The sequence below is a fragment of the Hemiscyllium ocellatum genome, chromosome 22, assembly GCF_020745735.1.
Source record: "Hemiscyllium ocellatum isolate sHemOce1 chromosome 22, sHemOce1.pat.X.cur, whole genome shotgun sequence".
NCBI lineage: Eukaryota > Metazoa > Chordata > Chondrichthyes > Orectolobiformes > Hemiscylliidae > Hemiscyllium > Hemiscyllium ocellatum.
This window is the reverse complement of record NC_083422.1, coordinates 53359916-53385633: the sequence shown is the minus strand read 5'-3', so window position 1 is coordinate 53385633 and position 25718 is coordinate 53359916. Positions and strand designations below refer to the sequence as shown.

The 25718-nt window shown below is 47.9% G+C and overlaps 1 protein-coding gene across 1 annotated transcript in view; it reads left to right on the top strand.

Moving 5' to 3' along the window:
* The window catches only part of loxl4 (lysyl oxidase-like 4), a 135805-nt gene that overhangs the window by 96551 nt on the left and 13536 nt on the right, over positions 1-25718 (top strand). The window contains exons 9-12 of the mRNA XM_060842498.1: positions 6196-6363; positions 10515-10680; positions 14144-14387; positions 23376-23491. Of these exons, the coding sequence (XP_060698481.1) occupies positions 6196-6363; positions 10515-10680; positions 14144-14387; positions 23376-23491 (694 nt within the window). The remainder of the gene's footprint in view (positions 1-6195; positions 6364-10514; positions 10681-14143; positions 14388-23375; positions 23492-25718) is intronic.

Genomic DNA, 25718 nt, shown 5'->3' with positions numbered 1-25718 from the left:
TCAGCACTGACCCTCCGACAGTCCAGCACTCCCTCAGCACTGACCCCCCGACAGTACAGCACTCCCTCAGTACTGACCCTCCGACAGTGCAGCACTCCCTCAGTACTGACCCTCCGACAGTCCAGCACTCCCTCAGCACTGACCCTCCGACAGTGCAGCACTCCCTCAGCACTGACCCTCCGACAGTGCAGCACTCCCTCAGTACTGACCCTCCGACAGTGCAGCACTCCCTCAGCACTGACCCTCCGGCAGTGCAGCACTCCCTCAGCACTGACCCTCTGACAGTCCAGCACTCCCTCAGTACTGAGTGGAGAGGCTGTGCTCACATGCTGTTTATTTTATATTGAGGCACAAGTTACGGGTGGATCAAGGAGACACCAGATTTATAACACAATTCAATTCAACTTCAGAAATTAACCATGCAGAGAGAACAAAGAGAAATATGCTGACACTTCCCATTAGAGCTAATGGCTTTAGTTTAACATATGGAGTGTGTGCTTCAGTGGCCTGCAGAGTGCTGATTGGACAGATCACTGAGTGAGCAGCGTGAGTGGAAATGTATCTGTCAGTGTGTCCCTGTACAGGCCCTGACTCAACAACTACCAACACATTCTGAAACTGCAGCCTGATGTCTCGGTGTCATCATCTCTGTGTGCGGAAGCCCTGTGTTCAAAACCCACTCTGGAGAGCTCGAAACATCTACTAAGCTGACATTTTCAGCATTTTCTTGTTTATTTGTTGATGGGATGTTGGCGTCACTGGTAAGACCAGCATTTGATACCCATCCAAAGTCACCTGTTAACTGAGTGGCATTTGGGGCCATTTCAGAGAACAGTTAAAAGTCAAACACATGGCTGAGGGTCTGGAGTCACGTGTAGGCACAGACTTAGTAAGGACAGCAGGTTTTCATCCTAAAAGGTATTTAGTGAAGCAGATGGGTTTTTATGAAAATTGACAGTTGTCACCGTTATGCTAATTTTTAATGCCAGATTGTAAAGAACAGCACTGAGGGAGTGCCGCACTGTCAGATGGTCAGATGGTCAGTACTGAGGGAGTGCCGCACTGTCGGAGGGTCAGTACTGAGGGAGTGTCACACTGTCGGAGGGTCAGTACTGAGGGAGTGTCACACTGTCAGAGGGTCAGTACTGAGGGAGTGCTGCACTGTCGGAGGGTCAGTACTGAGGGAGTGCCGCACTGTCAGAGGATCAGTTTTGAGGGAGCGTCTCACTGTCAGAGGGTCAGTACTGAGGGAGTGCTGCACTGTCAGAGGGTCAGTACTGAGGGAGTGCCGCACTGTCAGAGGATCAGTATTGAGGGAGTGCCGCAAAGTCGGAGGGTCAGTACTGACGGAGTATTGCACTATCAGAGTGTTAGAAATGAGGGAGTTTCGCACTGTCAAAGGGTCAGTACTGAGGGAGTGTCGCACTGTCAAAGGGTCAGTACTGAGGGAGAGCCACACTTTCAGAGGGTCAGTGCTGAGGGACTGCTGCACTGTCAGAGGGTCAGTACTGAGGAAGTGCCGCACTGTCGGAGGGTCAGTACTGAGGAAGTGCCGCACTGTCGGAGGGTCAGTACTGAGGGAGTGCTGCACTGTCAGAGGGTCAGTACTGAGGGAGTGCTGCATTGTCACAGGGTCAGTGCTGAGGGAGTGCTGCATTGTCACAGGGTCAGTGCTGAGGGAGTGCTGACCTATCAGAGGGTCAGTACTGAAGAAGTGCCAAGCCTGTATTCCTGATGAAGGGCTTTTGTCGATTTTACTGCTCCTCGGATGCTGCCTGAACTGCTGTGCTTTTCGACCACCACTCAAATCTAGACTCTGGTTTCCAGCATCTGCAGTCCTTGTTTTTACTACCCTGAAGAAATGCCACACTGTCAGAGGGTCAGTACTGAGGGAGTGCCACACTGTCGGAGGGTCAGTACTGAGGGAGTGCCACACTGTCGGAGGGTCAGTGCTGAGGGAGTGCCGCACTGTCAAAGGGTCAGTGCTGAGGGAGTGCCCCACTGTCAGAGGGTCAGTGCTGAGGGAGTGCCCCACTGTCAGAGGGTCAGTGCTGAGGGAGTGCCCCACTGTCAGAGGGTCAGTGCTGAGGGAGTACCCCACTGTCAGAGGATCAGTACTAAGGGAGTGCCGCACTGTCGGAGGGTCAGTGCTGAGGGAGTGCCCCACTGTCAGAGGGTCAGTGCTAAGGGAGTGCCCCACTGTCAGAGGGTCAGTGCTGAGGGAGTGCCCCACTGTCAGAGGGTCAGTGCTGAGGGAGTACCCCACTGTCAGAGGATCAGTACTAAGGGAGTGCCGCACTGTCGGAGGGTCAGTGCTGAGGGAGTGCCCCACTGTCAGAGGGTCAGTGCTGAGGGCGTGCTGCACTGTCAGAGGGTCAGTGCTGAGGGAGTGCCACACTGTCGGAGGGTCAGTACTTGAGGGAGTGTCGCACTGTCAGAGGGTCAGTGCTGAGGGAGTGCCCCACTGTCAGAGGGTCAGTGCTGAGGGAGTGCCCCACTGTCAGAGGGTCAGTGCTGTGGGAGTACCCCACTGTCAGAGGATCAGTACCAAGGGAGTGCTGCACTGTCAGAGGGTCAGTGCTGAGGGAGTACCCCACTGTCAGAGGATCAGTACTAAGGGAGTGCCGCACTGTCGGAGGGTCAGTGCTGAGGGAGTGCCCCACTGTCAGAGGGTCAGTGCTGAGGGCGTGCTGCACTGTCAGAGGGTCAGTGCTGAGGGAGTGCCACACTGTCGGAGGGTCAGTACTTGAGGGAGTGTCGCACTGTCAGAGGGTCAGTGCTGAGGGAGTGCCCCACTGTCAGAGGGTCAGTGCTGAGGGAGTGCCCCACTGTCAGAGGGTCAGTGCTGAGGGAGTGCCCCACTGTCAGAGGGTCAGTGCTGAGGGAGTACCCCACTGTCAGAGGATCAGTACTAAGGGAGTGCCGCACTGTCGGAGGGTCAGTGCTGAGGGAGTGCCGCACTGTCGGAGGGTCAGTGCTGAGGGCGTGCTGCACTGTCAGAGGGTCAGTGCTGAGGGAGTGCCACACTGTTGGAGGGTCAGTACTTGAGGGAGTGTCGCACTGTCAGAGGGTCAGTGCTGAGGGAGTGCCGCACTGTCAGAGGGTCAGTGCTGAGGGAATGCCGCACTGTCAGAGGGTCAGTGCTGAGGGAGTGCCCCACTGTCAGAGGGTCAGTGCTGAGGGAGTACCCCACTGTCAGAGGATCAGTACTAAGGGAGTGCCGCACTGTCGGAGGGTCAGTGCTGAGGGAGTGCCCCACTGTCAGAGGGTCAGTGCTGAGGGCGTGCTGCACTGTCAGAGGGTCAGTGCTGAGGGAGTGCCACACTGTCGGAGGGTCAGTACTTGAGGGAGTGCCCCACTGTCAGAGGGTCAGTGCTGAGGGAGTGCCCCACTGTCAGAGGGTCAGTGCTGAGGGAGTGCCCCACTGTCAGAGGGTCAGTGCTGAGGGAGTACCCCACTGTCAGAGGATCAGTACTAAGGGAGTGCTGCACTGTCGGAGGGTCAGTGCTGAGGGAGTGCCCCACTGTCAGAGGGTCAGTGCTGAGGGCGTGCTGCACTGTCAGAGGGTCAGTGCTGAGGGAGTGCCACACTGTCGGAGGGTCAGTACTTGAGGGAGTGTCGCACTGTCAGAGGGTCAGTGCTGAGGGAGTGCCCCACTGTCAGAGGTTCAGTGCTGAGGGAGTACCCCACTGTCAGAGGATCAGTACTAAGGGAGTGCCGCACTGTCGGAGGGTCAGTGCTGAGGGAGTGCCCCACTGTCAGAGGGTCAGTGCTGAGGGCGTGCTGCACTGTCAGAGGGTCAGTGCTGAGGGAGTGCCACACTGTCGGAGGGTCAGTACTTGAGGGAGTGCCGCACTGTCAGAGGGTCAGTGCTGAGGGAGTGCCGCACTGTCAGAGGGTCAGTGCTGAGGGAATGCCGCACTGTCAGAGGGTCAGTGCTGAGGGAGTGCCCCACTGTCAGAGGGTCAGTGCTGAGGGAGTGCCCCACTGTCAGAGGGTCAGTGCTGAGGGAGTACCCCACTGTCAGAGGATCAGTACTAAGGGAGTGCCGCACTGTCAGAGGGTCAGTGCTGAGGGAGTGCCACACTGTCGGAGGGTCAGTGCTGAAGAAGTGCTGTAAAGTTGAATTGGCAGTGCTGATGTTTTGTAGGCACAGCAGTATTGTGGGCTGGTTCATCTGTCTTTGATGCAGTCTGGTGGTTGACATGCTAAACCATGGTCCTTTCTGCCTCTGAGCTGGTTGTTAAAGATTCCATGTCACAATTTGGGAGTCATGATTTGGAGATGCCGGTGTTGGACTGAGGTGTACAAAGTTAAAAATCACACAACACCAGGTTATAGTCCAACAGGTTTATTTGGAAGCACATTAGCTTTCGGAGCATCGCTCCTTCATCAGGTGACTATCACCTGATGAAGGAGCGTCGCTCTGAAAGCTAGTGTGCTTCCAATTAAACTTGTTGGACTATAATCTGGTGTTGTGATTTTTAACTTTGCACACAAAAGGGAGGATGACTATCTCCTCCCTTTCTGAGGAAGCACAAGTCAGGGTCAGTGCAGGATGGATGTTCCCGATGACTGGGAAGTCCAGAACCTGGAGTCATGGTTTAAGGATACGGGTCGGTCATTTGGGACTGAGATGAGGAGAAATGTCTTCACCCAGAGAGTGGGGAGTCTGTGGAGCCACAGAAAACAGTTCAGGCCAAAACATTGAAGACTTTCAAGAAGGAGTTAGATAAGGTTCTTGCGTGTAATGGGATCAAAGTGTCCAGGGAGAAGGTGGGAACAGCGGACTGAGTTGGATGTCCAGCAGTGCTCATCTTGAATGGCCTAGCATTGTCAAGGGGCTGAATGGCCTAATTTCTGCTCCTATGTCTTATGGTCTTATGGAAGGTTGGGGATACATTGAAGAGTTGGAGACATTAAAGAGTTCTGTTTTTGATGTTCTCTCCTGGCTAAATACCTGCCCAATCATTGCAATTCAAAAAAATCAATTCATCACGTGTGAAGGATTCTTTGAGTCCAAGCTAAATCTTTTCCGCTATAAATATATCTTTTAGCTGTGATCTGTGGCCTGGGAAGAGAAATGTAGGAGGGAGCTAAGAGATTCCTATGTCGAAAAACCATCACCTTTGGCCACAGGGAAAACAACAACAATTTACATTTGAATTGTCCCTTTGGCAGAGTAATAAAAAACCCAGCGTGTTTTGCAGGAGTGTTAACATAAGGAGATGTTACAACAGGTGACCCAAAGAGGTAGGTAATGGCGAGGATCGGAAGGGAGCAGAGAGATGGAGTAGGGGAAGGAATTCCAGAACGATGGACAATGGAAAGGATGACTGCGATTGGGGGGGAGGGGGTGTTGAAAATTGGGGAGGCCAGAATTTGAGGAACTCTGAGAGATCTCAAAGTGTTTATAGAACATACAAGAAAGCACAAGAGTAGGTCTCTCGGCTCTCTCTGTGAGTCTGTTCTGCCTTTCAATAAGGTCATGGCTGATCTGATTTTAATCTCCACATTGCTGCAAAACCCCCAATAATCCTTCATTCCCTTGATAATCGACCTCTGTCTTCAAATACTGAAACATTCTGAGAAAGGGCATTCCAAATACTTTCTGAGAGAAAAAAAAAGTTTCCTCATCTCTGTCTTAAATGGCTGACCCATTATTTTTAAAGTCTGACTGCTAGTTCTGGATTCTCCCACAAGAGGAAATGTCCTTTCACCATCCACTTGGTCAAGTTTCCTCAGGGTTTTATGTTTCAATTAAGTCAACTCTGGCTCTTCTGGCCCCCAGAGGATACAGTCGCAGCCTGTCTAGCCTTTCCTCATAAGGCAAGCCACTCACTGCAGGGATTAAACAAGTGTACCTTCTCTGTACTGTTAGCAACATGTAGAGGTTGAAGAGATAGGGAGGGGTGTGGAATTCATTGCCACAGAAGGCTGTGGAGGCCACGGTATTGACCATATTTAAAACAGAGATCGATATGTTGTTGCTTGCCGAAGAGGTCAAGTGTTGGGGGAAAAAGCGGGAAAATGGGATTGGAAAACCTATCAGTTATGATTGAATGGCGGAGCAGACGCGATGGCTGATTGGCCTAGTTTCTGCTTCTATGTCTTATAGTCTTATGGAAGGATCAGGGATATGTTGAAGAGTTAAGTACATTAAAGAGTTCATTTTTCTTCCTATCCTAAACGTAGATCCGTTTGAATGGTGGTCGTAATCCCTTGGAAGGCCGTGTGGAGATCCTGACAGAAGTCAACGGTACAATGAAGTGGGGCACAGTGTGCGGCGAGCATTGGAGACTGACCGAGGCTATGGTCGTGTGCCGGCAACTGGGGCTAGGCTTTGCCAACCACGCACTTCAGGTAGGCCCCAGAGGCAGGACACCAGCATCACAGTAAATCAAAACATGTAACTATTTAGTAGACCTCTTCGCTGAGGGATAAATGCATCCAAGTTAACACAATCGAAGATAGAACACAGAAAAACTATTCAGCCTATCAATCTGCTGCTTCTGTACATGGCATACACTATTTTGGAGCCTAACTATCCCAATCATTTAATCACCTGAGGTAAAGTTCTTCATCAAAATTTACTGAATCCATTCTGCCTGAGTTATCTTTGCCACAGTGTTTTCACACAAAACTCTGGAGTGTTCCTATTGCTCCCACAGCTTCATCGGTTGCTCCAGGGCAGTTTTCTTCCTGTACAGTATATGTCTTTTTTTCTGTAATTGCCTATTTTTGTCATGTTTCTCAGTTTTGTAGATTTTTTTTACAGTGCAGAAAGAGGCTATTGGTCCCATTCAAGACTGTACCAACCCTCCGAAGAGCATCCCACTCAGATCCACCCTTCTACTATAGTAAACCCAGTCTAGCTTGCACATCCCTGAATGCTGCAGGACAACTTAGCCTAGCCAATCCGCATCAGCTGCACATCTTTGGACTGCAGGAGTTTGTGGACGGGCAAACTCCACACAGACAGTCACCCGGGGCTGGAATCAAACCTGGGTCCTGCCGCTGTGAGGCAGCAGTGCGAACCACTGATCTGTTAGTTGGGGAGAGGAGGGACATTGGGGAGGGGAGTGGGGGGGGATGGTGGAGGAGAGTCAAAGTCAGCATTAACTACAGCTGAGCACACGCAGAGGCCCATTTTTGGGACAGAGTGAATGGTCAGCTCACAGGAAGCTCAGAAATGAGCCCCATCATTCAACAAGACCCTAACTGATTTTTTTCTACTTCCTCCCCACCTTCCAACAGAATTCCCATGCCATTTAATTTCCTTAGCATCCATAGGATCTGCCATCCTCTGTGTTGTTTGTACAGGGTGACTGATCCTTAGAATTCCAACAGTATGGAAATAGGCCTTTCAGCCCAACAAGTTCACACTGACCCACAGAAGAGTAACCCACTCACACCCATTCCACATTATTCTGCATTTACCCCTGACTACACATCCCTGAACAGTATGGGCAATTTAGCATGGCTAATCCACCTAACCTGGCCATCTTTGGACTGTGGGAGGAAACCAGAGCACCCAGAGGAAACCCACGCAGACATGGGGAGAATGTGCAAACTCCACACGGACAGTCGCCCGAGGCTGGAATCAAACCCAGGTCCCAGGCGTTGTGAGGCAGCAGCACTAACCACTGAGCCACCGTGATCATTCTCCTCTTTCTGTGGTAGAGAATTCCCAAACATTTCTCCTTACCTCAGTTTGAACTGGCCAGCCCCTTACTCAGAGTGTGTGGAAATGTGCTTTAGATTCTTCAGGCATTTCCTCACTGTCACCTCTGCCATCTCCCTCCATTTTCATCAAGTCATGCCCAACTTTAGCATAAATTGTGGGAAAGCAACAGCTTAGTGGTATTATCGCTAGACTATTAAATTAGAGACCTGGTTAAGGTTCTGGGGAGCAGGGTTCAAATCCTGCCAGGGCAGGTGGTGGAATTTGAATTCAATAAAAATCTGGAATTATGAGTCTCAGGATGACCACGTAACCATTGCTGATTGTTGGAAAAACCTGTCTGGTTCACTCATGTCCTTTAGGGAAGGAAATCTGCCATCCTTACCTGGTCTGGCCTACATGTGACTCCAGACCCACAGCAGCATGGTCAACTCTTAGGGATGGGCAATAAATGCTGACCCAGCCAGCGATGCCCTCATCCCATGAATGAATTTAAAGAAAAAATAATTTCTCAGTCTCTTCATGTGGTCTGGATTAGCTTCCAGCTCCTGAGGGAGGTAAAGAGAACAGAGTATCTGGTCAAACTCCACTTCCAGTGGAAGCTGCTGAGTTCTTGGTTGGGACAGTCTGATCTCTGGAAAGGGCTATTTGGGAATGTCCATTATAGGAGAAGAAAGTGAGGTCTGCAGATGCTGGAGATCAGAGCTGAAAATGTGTTACTGGAAAAGTGCAGCAGGTCAGGCAGCATCCAAGGAACAGGAAATTCGACGTTTTGGGCATAAGCCCTTCATCAGGAAGCTTGTCCATTATAATGTCCATTACGTAAAGCAGATTAAAAAGGCAGAAATGCTGTGTTTCCTCCAACTCCTCCAAGTAATGGGGGTCAGAGAGACTAGTGTCTCCGAAACTCATTTCAGGGTCTCATGATGTGTTAGTTATTAAGTTTTGGGGTTAATATTGATAAAACGCCAACAGGCGCAGGAGCAGAAGTAGGCAATTCAGCCCATCAAGTCCCCAATCTACTCCACCATTTTGTGAGAACATGGCTGATCTGATAATCCTCAACTCCACTTTTGCTGTCTTTACCCTTTAACCCTGATTGAAAATCTATCTCAGCCTTGAATAGACTGAGCGACCCAGCTTTGACAACTCTCTCCAAAGAATCACTTCACTTCGAGAGAATACATTTCTCCTCATCTCTGTCATAAATGCCTGAGTCTTTCTTTTGAGATGATACCCTGTGGTCCTAGATTCTCCCACAAGTGGAAACAATGTCAATGTACCTACTCTGTCAATTCCTAGTTCATGACTGGTGAAGGAAGTTAAAAATGACACAACACCAGGTTATGGTCCAACAGGTTTATTTGAAAGTACAAGCTTTCAGAGCGCTGTTGGACTATAACTTAGTGTTGTGTGATTTTTATCTTTGTCCACCTCAGTCCAACCCCGCCTCCTGCACACATTGATTGGTGAAGTCGTTTCTCATTCCTGCATTGTTTCAGACTGATCCTGGTCTGCTTTCATGTTGGTTAAGTTTATAACGCTAAGTGTCTTTGAAGAGAAAGCTTCAATGTGTCTAATTTTTGGATGATGCTGTTTATAAACACCTGTCCGAAATCCCTCTACGGTCAACGGTAAGCAATGGGCTGCAAGCTGGGGCAGAGGGATACTGATCCAAGATGCCGTCTTGCACTACAATCAGTGGTCAAAACAATCACAGTTGTGTAGAGAGAACTCTGTTGATGAAGTGTGGTCAGGGGAAATGGAGCAGGAACATGATGATTCTGCCCATTCAACTATGCAGTAAGACTGAAAATAAGTTCCACCTATTGGGCTGGCTATCCCCTGTTGGTCAGAAAGGTTAACTCAAAATACCTGTGGTGTAAGACTGACTCTCTAATTCAGCAGGAAATGGGCGGGCCCACTCACAGAGTAGGGAAGCTGGGGATGGACATAACTTAGAAAGTGACCATTCGGCCTCTTGACCATTCACTAGCCGACCTGTATACTTGCTTCACTTACCTCATCCTTTAGGTTCCATCATCCTGAATCGCCACATGGGAAATGTAAAATAAATTGCCTGCCTGGCGCATTCTCTCCGTATCTGCGTGGGTTTCCTCCGGGTGCTCTGGTTTCCTCCCACAGTCCAAAGATGCGCAGGTCAGATGAATTGGCCGTGCTAAATTGCCCATAGTGTTAGGTGCATTAGTCAGTGGTAAATGTAGGGGAATGGGTCTGGGTGAGTTACTCTTTGGAGGGTTGGTATGGACTTGTTGGGCCAAATGGCCTGTTTCCATGCTGTAGGTAATCTAATCTGTAGGTAATTTAATCTGTAGGTAATCTAAACTAATAGGGAGTGGTTTGATGAGGTGAAAGTGATGGAGAGCGAATAGACGTGGAGCTGGGGAAGCAGAGCAGGTCAGATAGAAGGGTTTTGGCCTAAAACACTGACTTTCCTGCTTCTCGGATGCTGCCTGCCCTGCTGTGTTCTTCCCAGCTCCACATCCATTGACTCTGACTCCCACCATCTGCAGTCTTTACTGTCTCCAAGTCACTGAAAGTGATGGGTGTTGGACATTGAGAAAATGACCCTACCATTATATTTTATTCCAAGACACTGCCAATTCTAATCTCAGTCAATGCAATTAAACAATGTCTAATCTTTGAAATTCCTGAGGTGTCTTTGGTTGGCAAATTTTCGACCAAACAGTCAATGCAGAAACTGAAAAGCTTGCACTGTTGTTTTGCACTAACTCTCCACCTGGTGCAGATACTGAGGGAGCTCCCAGAACAAAGTGGGTGACTGAACTCTCTGCCTTCCTTCCCAAAGGAAACCTGGTACTGGCAGGCTGACCATACCACAGACAACGTTGTCCTCAGCGGGACCTCCTGCTCAGGGACAGAGCTCTCCATCTTGCAGTGTTCCCATCACCGTGATCACGTCGACTGCCCGCGAGGTGGGGCTCGTTTTGCTGCTGGAGTCATCTGTGCGGAGTGTGAGTGTCAGACCTGTCCTCGCTCTGCTATTGTGGAACAAAGTGGTGAAGTAAGTGGGATGGGAGGTGTGAAGGAACTGACTTGGAGACCTTTCTGGACAAACACAGGAATGTTAAATTCCAGAGTCGAGTGGTCAGCCTCTTGCACCATAAGTATGATTTTTCTTTATTCATTGACGGGACATGGGTGTCATTGGCTAGACCAGTGTTTATTACCTATCTCTAATTGCCCAGGGAGCAGTTAAGAATCAGCCACATTGCTATGGGTCTGGAGTCACATGTAGGTCAGACCACGTAAAAATAACACTTTCCTTCCCGAAATGACATTAGTGAACCAAATGGCTGGCTTTTTCAATAATAGATTTATGGTCATCATTAGACTCTTAATTTTAGACATTTCTTGAATTTAAATTCCACCATGGCAAGATTTGAACCCAGAACCTGGCTCTCTAGGTTAAGAGCTGAAAATGTGTTGCTGGTTAAAGCACAGCAGGTCAGGTAGCATCCAACGAGCAGGAAATTCGACGTTTCGGGCCAGAGCCCTTCATCAGGAATGAGGAGAGGGTGCCAGGCAGGCTAAGATAAAAGGTAGAGTGGAGGGACTTGGGGGAGGGGCGATGGAGATGTGATAGGTGGAAGGACGTCAAGGTGAGGGTGGTAGGCCGGAGTGAGGTGGGGGCGGAGAGGTCAGGAAGAGGATTGCAGGTTAGGAGGGCGGTGCTGAGTTCAAGGGAATCGACTGAGACAAGGTGGGGGGAGGGGAAATGAGGAAACTGGAGAAATCTGAGTTCATCCCTTGTGGTTGGAGGGTTCCCAGGTGGAAGATGAGGCGGTCTTCCTCCAACTGTTGTGTTGTTATGGTCTGGCGATGGAGGAGTCCAAGGACCTGCATGTCTTCGGTGGAGTGAGAGGGAGAGTTAAAGTGTTGAGCCACAGGGTGGTTGGGTTGGTTGGTCCGGGCGTCCCAGAGGTGTTCCCTAAAGTGTTCTGCAAGTAGGCGGCCTGTCTCCCCAATATAGAGGAAGCCACATCGGGTGCAGCAGATGCAATAGATGATGTGTGTGGAGGTGCAGGTGAATTTGTGGCGGATGTGGAAGGATCCCTTGGGGCCTTGGAGAGAAGTAAGGGAGGAGGTGTGGGCGCAAGCTTTGCATTTCCTGTGGTTGCAGGGGAAGGTGCCGGGAGTGGAGGTTGGGTTGGTGGGGGGTGTGGACCTGACGAGGGAGTCACGAAGGGAGTGGTCTTTGCGGAATGCTGATAGGGGAGGGGAGGGAAATATATCCCTGGTGGTGGGGTCCATTTGGAGTTGGCGGAAATGATGTCGGATGATACGCTGTATATGGAGGTTGGTGGGGTGGTAGGTGAGAACCTGTGGGGTTCTGTCTTGGTGGCGGTTGGGGGGGCGGGGCTCAAGGGCGGAGGAGCGGGAAGTGGAGGAGATGCGGTGGAGGGCATCGTCGATCACGTCTTGGGGGAGTCTGCAGTCCTTGAAGAAGGAGGCCATCTGGGCTGTACGGTATTGGAACTGGTCCTCCTGGGAGCAGATGCGGCAGAGACGAAGGAATTGGGAAAATGGGATGGGGTTTTTACAGGGGGCAGGGTGGGAGGAGGTGTAGTCCAGGTAGCTGTGGGAGTCAGTCGGTTTATAGTAGATGTCTGTGTTGAGTCGGTCGCCCGAGATAGAAATGGAAAGGTCTAGGAAGGGGAGGGAGGAGTCTGAGACAGTCCAGGTGAATTTGAGGTCAGGATGGAAGGTGTTGGTAAAGTTGATAGCTAAAAATGTGTTGCTGGTTAAAGCACAGCAGGTTAGGCAGCATCCAAGGAATAGGAAATTCGATGTTTCGGGCATAAGCCCTTCATCAGGAATGAGGAGAGTGTGCCAAGCAGGCTAAGATAAAAGGTAGAGAGGAGGGACTTGGGGGAGGAGCGATGGAGATGTGATAGGTGGAAGGAGGTCAAGGTGAGGCTGATAGGCCAGAGTGGGGTAAAGTTGATGAACTGTTCAACTTCCTCGTGGGAGCATGAGGCAGCGCCGATACAGTCATCGATGTAGCGGACTCTAGGTTAAGAGTCCAGTGATAATGCCACAAGGTCATTGTCTCTCAGTTGTGATTGTCTATAATTTGCCACCCATGTCCTGATGCATTCAAAATTAAAAATTGCAGCAAGACCACTCTTCAGCATAAAACAACATCTACCAAAGTACAACTCTGACATTTTCAACTCAACCAGGCCCAACTTCACCAACTTTTTGATAGACAGAGAGTTCCATTCCTCTCCATGTGGAAGAGATCATGCTGGGTGGGTAGCAGGTCAGGACAGGAGGAGACTGGATGCGGATTATGGAATAAGTACAACGGAGGAGTACCATTGGTCCATCTCAGTGCAGCAAATCAGGAAAACTCCCATATGTTTATCCAGTGTCGTCTGGGATCCCATTTGATACTTAATGGGGGAGACTGTGGTCTTAGTCACCAGCTACAGATGTTTTAGGGTAGGCTTGTCTCAGGGTGTGATTCTCAGGTAGTTGATTAGCCAGGGACAGACCTCCCCATGGGATCAATGACCTCAGGGGCTGAGCAAGTGCTGTCAGCAAATCAGAAACTGGTGGCACGATTAAGTGATAGCGCCAATGGGAAGATAGTGGTACTGCCAGTATGACAGCCACTCATTCGTCATTGGATTTCAGACCAGAGGTGAGCGATGGCAGAGGTGGGGCAGGTGACAGAGGGGGTGTGCCCCCCTCCCTCACTGCACGCTCCCCAATCAGGAACTGAGTTATCTTTGACGGAAGGATTGACTCCCCCATGGTGGCAAACAAGCAGCTCTGCAACGGTTTGCATGTTGGCCATCCCGTGTGATGGGCAATATTCTCGCCATGATCTTAGCACCAAACGCTGAAGAGGGAGGTCCTTAAGTGGGTCTCCCTATGATGGACAGATGCAGCTACCCCTCCTCATCCACCACCAATGACAGAGTGCGGAATTTATGGATAGTCTGTGGAAATATCCTGCCAAAGCTTCCCAAACCATTTTTGTGCTGTCTCTCTGTTTTGAGGCATCACTATTGTCACCATGGCTGGTGGGAGCTGAGGGTGAGGTGAAGGAGGGGAGGTATATGAGAATGAGAGGAGTCCTGGTCTAAGTGAAGACCCTGTCCAATAGCTTGGAATGTGGTTGTTTTATCTCAGTCGGAGCCCTCCATTGGCCAGTATTGCTGTCTCAGAGCTCACTCCCTGAGGGTTCAGCTCATGACCCAGCTTGGGGTCCTGACCCCAGCATTTCGGGAAACCTTGGTAATCTTTTTGGGATTCCCAAATGAAGGATTATCCCTTGGGGAAGCCTTGGAACAAAGCCATTGTGAGACAGAAGGAAAAGGGGGAGATCTGGGTATGAGTGTAAGGCAGGCTGGATGCTATAAAAGAGATACTAACCTTGAAATCTCTTGTTCTTGGTGCTGTTAGCTCTTCCTGACCTGGTCCTGGATGCGCAGCTTGCCCAGGAGTCTGCTTACCTGGAAGACCGGCCCCTCCACATGCTGTACTGTGCCCATGAGGAAGGATGCCTCTCAAAGTCAGCGGACTCTATGACATGGCCGCACGGTCATCGCCGGCTCCTTCGCTTCTCATCACGGATACACAACATTGGCCGCTCCGACTTCAGGCCACGGGCTGGCCGACACGCCTGGATCTGGCATAGCTGTCACGGGTAGGTTCACGGCTCAGGGCTACTCACACCAGCCGGGTTTGTGAACGAGAAAATATATAACTCGGCAAACACTGAGGGACGGAGCAATTTGTTACTTGGTTTGTAAACCCAACAGTCCCTCACAAAATCCCTTTGATTAGATTCCAGTCTGTAATTCACTCCCTGGTCTCTATTATTCTATATATAAACCACCCTGAACCCCTTGTTTAGATTTAAGTCTGTAACTCACTCTTAGATCTCTATTCTTCAATATATAAACCACCCTGAACCCCTCGCTCAAATTCCAGTCTGTAACTCACTCATGAGTATTTGTCATTCTATATATAAACTACCCTGAACCCCTTGATTAGATTCCAGTCCCAGATCTCTGTTATTCTATATATAAAAACTACCCTGAACCCCTGGATTAGATTCCAATCTGTAACTCACTCCCGGGCACCTGTTATTCTATATATAAACCACCCCAAATCCCTCACTCAAATTCCAGTCTGTAACTCACTCATATGTATTTGTTATTCGATATCTAAATCACCCTGAACCCCTCAATTAGATTCCAGTCTGTACCTCACTCCCTGATTTCTGTTATTCTATATGCCCTGAACCCCTCGATTAGATTCTAGTCTGTAACTCACTCCCTGGTCTCTGTTATTCTATATATAAACCACCCTGAACCCCTTGTTTAGATTTCAGTCTGTAACTCGCTCTCAGGTCTCTGTTCTTTGATATATAAAATCCCCTGAACCCCTCGATTATATTCCAATCTGTAACTCACTAACTGGTCTATGTTATTCGATACATAAACCACCCTGAGCCCCTTGTTTAGATTCCAGTCTGTAACTCAGTCCCAGCTCTCTGTTATTTGCTAACTCTGGCTGTAATCATTAGTTGGAGGTGTGCAGTCTGACCTTGGAGGGGGAGGCTGGGGTCAACACAGATGACAGCTACCCCCCCTCTCCAGTGTCTTTCATTGGAAGGTGTGAGTGGAACTGTGCAGTGAAAATGAACAATTCATCAATTCACCAAAGGAAGTTCTTAGAAAACATGCATTACAGCGTCTTTCTGGAAAACTGCAGAACAGATGTTCTGTCAATCTGAACAATAGTGCTGTCTGGGGGCCCACATGTAGACTTAAGTGATTTACTTAGCTGTCTGGCCTGTTGTCAGTGAATATCCTCTGCCAAATAAATTCCAGTTTTCAGCATCACGCTGCTTGTTAGAAGTTTTGGGTTTAGAGCTGCTTTGAAAATCAGCAGCTGTGCGATACATTAGCGGTGGGGTTACATCACATTTAGTAAAAGCAAAAGAGGTTTGAGCTGTGCAACATCTTGTTCCTGAGAATGAGGAATTACCCAAATTAGATCCATGGTCTCTTGTGGCCAAGCAATGGACGAAAGAGACTAAACACCATCAGAAATAGGAACAGGAGTAGGCCATTCAGCCCCTCAAGCCCGCTCTGCCATTCACTCAAAGTGGCTCCATGCTCGAGAGCTAAAGGGATACAACTGCTGTTTAGGCCGTGACTTTGTAATGTCCTTAAGATGAACCAAACTACATGGTAGCTGATGGGTTACGGTGTGGTCATTGCTGTTACAAAGACAATCATGGTGGGACGTCATGTTGTGGCTGTACTGGACATTGGTGAGGCTACGTTTGGAGTAACAATTCTGGTCACCCTTCTATTGTTAAAGAGGGTGCAGAAAGGGTTTACAAGGATATTGCCAGGGTTGGAGGATTTGAGCAATAGGGAGAGGTTGAATAGGCTAGTGCTGTTTTCCCTGGAGCATCAGAGTCTGAGGGGTGACCTTACAGAGGTTGATAAAATCATAGGGGGATGGGTAGGGTAAATAGTCAAGGTCTTTTTTCCCAGAGTGGGGGAGTCCAAAACCAGAGGGCATGGGTTTAAGGTAAGGGGAAACATTTTAAAGTGACCTGTGGAGCAATGCTTTCACGCAGAGGGTGATGCATGTAAGGGACAATCTAAAATTACAACATTTAAAATACATCTGGATGGATATGTGAATAGTAAGGTTTTGGAAGGATATGGGTCAAGTGCAGGCTAATGGGATTAGATCAGATTGGGATGTCTGGTCAGCGCAGATGAATTGAACTGAATGCTTTGTGACTCTATGATGACCAGCTTCTGTATAGCATGAGCCAATTAACCACAGTGTGATGATTGACTTGTTAATTTGTTTTGGCATTTTGTGCTGAGAGATAAACATTGATCAGGACATCGAGAAACTCCTCTTGATCTTCTTCCAAGTGAGCCAGAGAATAGGTTTTTCCTTCACCTGAGAAGTCAGTCGGGTATACGAATGAAGAACGTGATGACACTAATGACTGTGAAAGGTCCACCATTGGCGGTTCCCATCCTGGGTTTTACAGGGAGTCAGAGCCTGAACCGTAATCTTGCAAAGTTCTGTCTGTTCAAAAATCATTTCTGTGATTTAAAAAAAATGTGAGAGAGGGAAGAAGCAGAATTTCAGTTGATTTAACCAAACTTCCCTTCAAGGTTTGTGGTAAAGATTTGTAGCTCGGGTTCAGGTTACCGTGGTTGTGGGTATGTTTGCTGAGCTGGGAGGTTGAGTTGCCGATGTTTCGTCCCTTGTCTCGGTGACATCTTCGGTGCTTTGTAGCCTCATTTAAGAAAGAGTTGGATAGAGCTCTCAGAGATAGTGGAATCAAGGGTTATGGAGATAAGGCAGGGAGCGGATACTGATTAGGAATGATCAGCCATGATCATATTGAATGGCGGTGCAGGCTCGAAGGGCTGAATGGCCTACTCCTGCACCTATTGTCTATTGCCTATTGTCTATTGTCCTGTGAAACGCTGCTGTCCTGTGTTTTCTGGGGTTTATTTGGTTCTGTTCCTGCTGTTTCTGGTTTCGGTTGTTTGTTGCAGTGGTCGGTCTATTGGATCTAGGTCTATGTGCTTGTTGATGGAGTCCGTGGATGAGTGCTATCCTTCTCGGAATTCTCTGGCTGTCTTCTGTTTAGCTTGTCCTGTGATTGTTGGGTAGTCCCAGTTGAATTTGTGGGCCCTGTCATCTGTGTGTGTGGCTACTAGGGACAGCTGGTCTTCTAGTTTAGGGCTAGTTGGTGTTTGTGAATGCGGATGCATTAAACACTATATAGGACAAACAGGCAGACAACCAGCAATCCGCATCCACGAACACCAACTCGCCACTAAATACCACGACCAGCTGTCCCTAGTAGTCACGCATACAGATGACAGGGCCCACAAAGTCCTGATTGGCCTTGCTTAACAGAATTGCAAAATGTTTTGAAAGTAGAGATGGGTGGATTATTGATGACCAAGGGAGACTGTGAGATTATTGGGGGATAGGCAGGAATGTAGAGTTGAGGTTGAAATCAGATAAGCCATGATCTCATTGAATGGCTAGAGCAGGCTGGAAGGGCTGAGTGGCCTACTTTTGTTCAAATATATCCGTTTAGACACTTTACTCTGTAATCACACTGTGCCGACCCAATCAAATGAGCCAATGTTGTACGATGAATATCAGAGCGTTTGGAGAACAACTCAAAGCCCTTTCCTAATGCAGTCAGCATGTGACTGGTTGAGGCTGGGAATCAGTTTGTGGGGCCCAGGATTCCAGATGTTGTCTCACTCTGTGGTTTTGTAGCATCCCTGCGATCTGCCTGAACATCTGCCTGGAAATCAGCTACTGGCCTGTGAGAAAATCAGTTCAGCCACAAGCAGTGGCCTCTTGGAAGCAGCAGCTCTTCCGGAATTTTCTGACCTTGTGCCCTGCAGAATTCCTAATTGATCCCGTGCCTGCTTTCTAAGTCCTTCACCTGACTGAATACATCCCAACCCCCCCACACAACTCCCCCCAACCCCCGCCAACGATTCCCCAAGCAAGAGTCTTTGTAAAATGAGTTTTTTTTAAAAAAAACGTCTTTGGGGGTTCTGTCTTATTGACAGTGCACATTTCTTGCCTTCTCGCTCATTAACTGATCTCCCCTGTGGCAGTTGGGGTGAGAGGTTGGAGCTGGTAAAAATCAGCCAAAGCTCTGCGTTTTTGATTTTATTTGGTGTGAGGATATTTAACAGGGAAGGTTATTATGGATCTGAGCAAGGTTACAACACAGGATGAGGTTCTTCTGCCCATTAGGGTCTCTGTAAGAACAGTTCTGCTGCTCTCACACCCTTACCCCTTCCCCCATAGCCCTGCAAACATGTCCACTTTAAAAAGTTATCCAATGCCCTTGTGAAGGCTGTTATTAACTCTTTGTGTCACACTCTCACGCTGCCCATTCCACTCACAGTGTGGAATGGTACTTCTTTGCGTTTTATGTTTTAGCCAATCATTGTGTATCTGTGTCCTCTGGTTCTTAACCCTTACACCAATGGCAATGCCTTCTCCCTCTCTACTCTGTCCTGAACCCTCGTGTTGTCAAAAACTTCTCTCCCCTTAATCTCCATCTTTCCTAATCGGTCCATGTTGCTGAAATCCCTCATCCCTGGACCCACTCTCCTGAATCTTGGAATTTGCTCAAGGTGAAGCAGGCCATTCAGCCAATCTGTCTCCACCTGTCCAGTCTGATCTTAAACGTTGATGATGCGGAGATGCCGGTGTTGGACTGGGTTGGACAAAGTCAAAAATCATAAGACACCACATTATAGCCCAATGAAATCACAAGCTTTCAGAGTGCTGTTCCTTCATCAGGTGCTAGTGAGGGAGGAAAATCTTTTCTTATAAATTCTAAGGTCTTCCTCTTTCACTAACACCTCATGAAGGGGCAACACTCCAAAAGCTAGTGCTTGCAAATAAACCCATTGGACTGTAACCTGATGTTGTATGATTTTTGATCTTAAACATTGATATAGAGTCTTGTTTTGGTAATCTCTTTTGAGCGTTCCCTTGCTCTCTCTCTGTCTCTCTCTCTCTCTCGCTCCTTACGCTCTCGCACTTTGTATATGTGTCCTTTTGTATCAGAGTTACTGACACAGCTGCTTTACCGTCCTGCCTCCTCCTTTCATTTTTATTATGTTGCAGTCTCTCCTGCTCTGATAACTAAGGGTGGGCAGTAAGCGCAGCTCCAACAACAATGGCCAACTCTCCGTAATGCCCTCGGAAGGCTATCGGAGTGAGCTGCGTGGAGAGGCAAAACATTATTTCCTCATTATCACATCTAATTCTTTTGCCCATCATCTTAGAACTGAGTCTTTATTTCACCACCTTCCTCCCTACTGGCCTGGCAACCCCTTGATTGTTTTTGACTGTGTTCTTAAAACGTGGGCTCTCATGGTTTTAACACACTCTCAGGTCAGATGTCTTAGTTACTATTGAACCATGTAATACCGTACATGATGGTAAGACTATGGGGGCAACAGGTTCTGGACTGTGCAGGGTCCAGTTTCTGAGTAGAACACCACCCCATGACTGTTCAGATCGAAGTGACTCACACCATGTACCCCTGATGCCAATCTACTTATCCATTAAACCCTAACTCTGCAATAGGGATTCAGGGTGGGGAGAGCCAACTGTGGGAAAGTCAGAGCGTTTTAGTGTGATGAATGGTACTGTTCAGCAACCGTGACTCAATTATTTACACAAAGAGTTCAGGGTGAGTTGAAGCAGGCTGAGAATGTGGCAGGATGTCTCTACAGAGAGAGATTGTCAGGATTTATTTGTGTGGAGTGGATTACTGGCTTTGAGGTTGGGGGAGGGGGGGAAAGGGGGTGGAGGGAACACAGATCCCAGCAGGACATGGAGAGAATGGCCATGTGAACTGGATAGGGTCTGTGGTTGCGATCTGAAGTGGGAAGCCCCAAGTTTTCAGGATGATCGAGGTGTACAGGAGACAATGGGATCTCCTGCACCTCACCTCAGGAGTGGGTTAACATTGAGGTCACTGTTCTCACAGAATGCAGGTCTAAATGCTTCCTATCTTGCCCAATAAATAAAATTAATCACTATAAACAGATCTATCATTCATAAACATGATGAGGGATGATATTTGTTTCTCATGGAGGAATTACAGAAATGCCCTTAAGTAAACTAGCTCATATGTTTCCAGGGAAAAAGCACCAAATTTTTTTATCTACATGTAAACATGGACCTTTGCCGGAGTTTGTGGTCACATTAGATCTTCCCTCCAAGTGCATTATTTGTGAACATTTCCCCATTCATTAGATCATTTTGAAACTCTTTTCCTTTTCAGTTGTCTGTGTGTCGTCCTTCAGATGATGTTGGAGTTAAAGATTCATGATAATATCTTCTCAAATTCTTCTGCTGGACATCAACAACACCATTCACAACAAAGCAGCCCACTTGACTGGCACCTCCATTCACCACCATCAACACCGTCTCCCTTCACCAGCGACACTGAGTGGTAGCAGTGTGTTACCACCTACAGGATACACTGCAGCAACTCACCAAGGCTCCTCTGACAGTACCTTCCAAACACATGACCTCTACTGTCTAGAAGGACAAGGGCAGCAGATCCAGGGGAACACCAGCCCCTCCAAGTTCTCCTCCAAGCCACCCGCCATCATGATTTGAGGATATGTCACCATTCCTTCACTGTTGCTGGGTCAAAATCCTGGCATTCCCTCCCTATAGCCTTGATCCCTACACCACGCGGATCGCAGCAGTTGTAGAATCATAGCGATATACAGCACATAAACAGACCCTTTATTCCAACTCGTCCATGCCAACCAGATTAATCCTAATCTAATTTAGTCCCATTTGCCAGCATTTGGGCAATATCCCTTTAAGCCCTTCCTACTCAAATACCCATTTGAATGCCTTTTGTATGTAACAGCCTCCACCACTTCCTCTGGCAGCTCTTTCCATGCACACAACACACTTTGCCTGAAAAGGTTACCTGTTAGGTCCCTTTTAATTCTTTCCCCTGTCACCCTAAACTCTGTAGTTTTGGACTCCCCTCCCTGGATCTGGAAGGCAGCTCATAACCAGCTTCTCTTGAGTGTTTAAAAATGGAACAGCAGTGACACCAACATCCTCCATTGTCACAAAGGCAGTTGGAAATCCCCTCCTCTGCCTGCCTTCCCTATCTCTCACATCCTGACCCAGTGCCCTTTGTAGAAATGTCCCTTTGCCAATTGGGTGTTTTTTGTTAGCTCCGGATCACGGAGTGCTCTGTCAGTGTTGTGCCCAATGATGTTGGTCGTCTACGTAAATAAATATCATCTGGCATTTGATACTTTAAAATTATTTTTTAACTTTAACTAATTTTAGATTGTTGATAATCCCAGCAATTTACTCGTCGAAGTATCCAGCATCAGGGAGATTCTGACACTGGGCCAGTGCCTTACACACCCCATGTCCAGTTGGAAAAACAAGCACTTGTTTGTGCTTGAAAGGGAAGTTTATTCCTCTGAATTGCAACATATCTTTAAATGTTATATATAAAGACAGCTAACTATCCCCATGTTAACCACAGCCTGTCATCCCTTCCTCTTGTCTGTTTGCACTTTAAAAGAAATGTATCGAGTGTCTATTGATTGCAGAGGTTTCTTTATGAAAGAAAATACAAGGGAGGGGTAAAATCTCACGTCTGTGTACATAGTCTGGTACAGTACAGGCCCTTCCGCCCTCGATGTTGAGCCAGCCATTTATCCTACTCTAAGATCAAACTAACCCACATACCCTTCATTTTACTATCATCCATGTGCCTATCCAAGAGATGCTTAAATGTCCCTAATGTGGCCTCTTAGACACAGTCCTGACATTAAGGTGGTTTATCTGTTATTGAATTAGGGGCAGAGAAACGTTATACAGTGTCTGGGGGAATTCGCAGTATTTTGTTGAACATTTTAAGCAGCTGTAATACAGTGTCCAGTGCCTGGTGAAGTGATGACATTCAAGATTAGAGTGGTGCTGGAAAAGCACAGGTAGCATCCGAGGAGCAGGAAAATTGACGTTGCGGGCAAAAGCCCTTCATCAGGAAGTGATGGCATTATCAGGCAAGTGCTCCCCAAATCATTGGTTATCAAGTTGTGAAATACCCAAAGAGCTGAAAATGTGTTGCTGGAAAAGTGGAGCAGGTCAAGCAGCATCCAAGGAGCAGGAGAGTCGACGTTTCGGGCATGAGCCCAAAGAGCCTAGGATGCTATCCCCTTCAGAACCCGCCTGGTGTGCTGAGCAATGGTCCCTTTGTGCACTGGCATCTGTATAACCTCAGGAGGCTCTCCACAATCCAGAATATCAGGCTGTCTTTGGAACAATACTGAAAGATTGGATTATTGTAATTCACCTCGTTGCTGATTTTCTTTCTTCAACAACGCTCTGTTTGAAGATTTCACTCCTGTTGCTCATCTCTGTTGGCCAGTTATTGTCCCTGAAGACCTTCTGGCGTTCCCAAACACAGAGCAACAATGCTTTAAGTGCAGGAATCAGCTGCCGTTTAGTAGCTGCTGATGCCTGTTATTATTAACTGCTGTTATGCTTCCTGGCCCATGTACTAAGGGACACTGTGAAGTGTTCATCAACTGTTTGGGTAACATGGAGTGAAGTTTAGCTGTATTGGTATGTTATCATAGTAACCCTACAGTGTGGAAACAGGTCATTAGGCCCAACAAGTCCACACTGACCCTCCGAAGAATAACCCACCCAGACCCATTCTCCTACATTTACCCCTTACTAATGCACCTAACCTACACATCCCTGAACACTACGAGCAATTTAACATGGCCAATTCACCTAACTTGCACATCTTTGGGCTGTGGGAGGAAACCAGAGAACCCAGAGGAAACCCAAACAGACACTGGGAGAATGTGTAAACTCCACACAGCCTGAGGTTGGAATCGAACCCAGGTTCCTGGCACTGTGAGGCAGCAGTACTAACCACTGAGCCACTAGCTCAGAGATGTAGAGATAAAGGAACTTGGTTAAAGTGGGGTGGGTCTTATATCTTACCGAGGTCTGCATTTGGAGCCACGTTGTGGGAAGCAATTGCTCACTCTTTCACAAACCTGACGCCTGTTTCCTTTTGCAGACACTACCACAGCATGGAGGTCTTCACTCACTATGACCTCTTGACCCTGAATGGCAGCAAGGTCGCAGAAGGACATAAAGCAAGCTTCTGTCTCGAAGACTCAGACTGTGAAAGAGGTATGTCTGGAGCTGGAGGAGGGAGGGTAGGTGAGGGAGAGTTGAGGGCGGAGTTGACTGCTGTGAGGTCTGAATCAAGAACAGAGAGTGCTGGAGAAACTCAGCAGGTCTGTTAGCATCTATAGAGAGAGAAACAGGCTTAATGTTCCGAGTCCGGTGACTCTTTGTCAGAGAGTGTAAGATCTTGCTGTGTCTGTTTTCATTGGAAATAAGATTAGAAAGAGACACAACCTGTCCCTTCACCTCGATGAGAGATGTGAATGTGGTCTCATGGATTGTGAGCAAGTAGCAAGTGGTTAGTGTGACTGGAAATTCAAAACTCCCTTTCCACTCAAGGAGTCACAGATTGAGCACATTTGGTGCATCAACTAACATTCACAAAGGAGCTGGGGACATTGCTAAGACAGAGCAAGTTACAAAACTAGTTCTGAAATGGGATGCTTCTAGTTGGGGCACAGTGGGGTTGATTTCCTCCTGACTGCATTAGAGTTAGAGACCAATTCTAAATGGATACAAAAACTCATGGCACCGGGAACAGTGTGCTTCATACTGTGTCACAAGTTTCTGGGTTCAAATCCCACTCTAGGCCTTGAATGCAAAATTTAAGACTGACACATCCAGTTTGAAGATTAAACTCTCATCCAACCTCTTCGTCAGGCAGAAGATCTAGAAGCTTAAATACACGCACCAACAGATTCAAGAACAGCTTCCTCCCCGCTGTTATTAGCCTGCTAAATGGACCTCTCCAATTTCAAATCTAATGTTGATCTTGCTTTGTACACCTCCTATAACATTGCATGTCTTGCTTTATTCAATCACCCTATGATCTGTATGTCCTTCATCTCCTCAGAACAAAGCTTTTCACTGTACTTAGGTACGAGTGATAATGATAAATCAAATCAAAATGCTGCTGTGTTGGAGGTTCTGTTTTTCAGATGTGATGTGAAACCAACATCTCATCTCATCTGCCCTAAAAAGGGGAACCCCCATGACTCTGTGTTGAAGAAGATCAGGAGACTTTGTCTCTAGTGTTCTGACTAGAGTCATAGAGATGTACAGCATGGAAACAGATCCTTCGGTCCAATCTGTCCATGCCGACCAGATATCCTAATCCAAACTAGTCCCACCTGCCAGCACCTCACCCATATCCCTTCAAACCCTTCCTATTCATATACCCATCCAAATGCCTCTTAAATGTTGCAATTGTACCAGCCTCCATCACTTCCTCTGGCAGCTCATTCCATACACTTACGATCCTCTGCGTGAAACAGTTGCCCCTTAGGTCTCTAAGAAAGCATGAAATGTTGTCTTTGATTCACTCATGGGATCTGGGCATTGCTGGCGACACCAGCCTTTATTGCCCCTTCCTATTTACCCTTGAGAAGGTACTAGCGAGCTATGCAAACAGTGAAGGCACTCCCACATTGTTTGAACTTTGTCAGAGCAGATTGGCACAACTGAGGGGTTCGCCAAGCCATTTCAGAGATAACTACATTGCTGTGGGTCACATAGAGGTCAGACAGGGTAAGGATGGCAGATTTCCTTCCCTATTATCCAGTAATACACTTTTGGCAGTACAGACCTGATGGGCCGAAGGGCCTTTTCTGTACTGTGTGATAATGGAAATAGCAAAGACCTGAAAATGTTAACCGTTTGAGTGCACCAGGTCACAATCCATCTGGAACTCTTTGTTTTGACCTTACATATTTCAATCTTGCCACATCAGATACTAACATAATGATGAGATATCTGTACAAGCACCAGGGGAAAACCAGCCCTTAACAAAGGTCTCAGGAGATCCTCAAGCATTTTACTGACACATTCAAAGGTGCCAGCGTTGTTACAATGTGGGGAAAGCAGTTTGCCTCCAAGAAAGCTCCCACAAGCCACAGTGATAGAAACATCTGAAAAAGGAGTAGGAGGAGACTCTTCAGCCCTTTCAGTCAGGGCACGCTGATCTGCTTGCATTTCAAATTTCATAATCCTCATTGACCACACAATGACCCTGATTCCCATGCCTAACAAGAGCTTATTGACCTCTAACCTAATGGTCAGTGACACCTCCCCACTCTCCCTGCCTTCTTCAGCAAAGAGTTCCACACTCCGACATAACCCTCAGAGGGAGAAAGATTTCTCCCCGTCTCTGTCCTGAAAGAGTAAGACCCGATCCTTAAACCCTTTAGATTTGGACTCGCCCACAAGAGGGAACATCCATTCCGCATCCAGC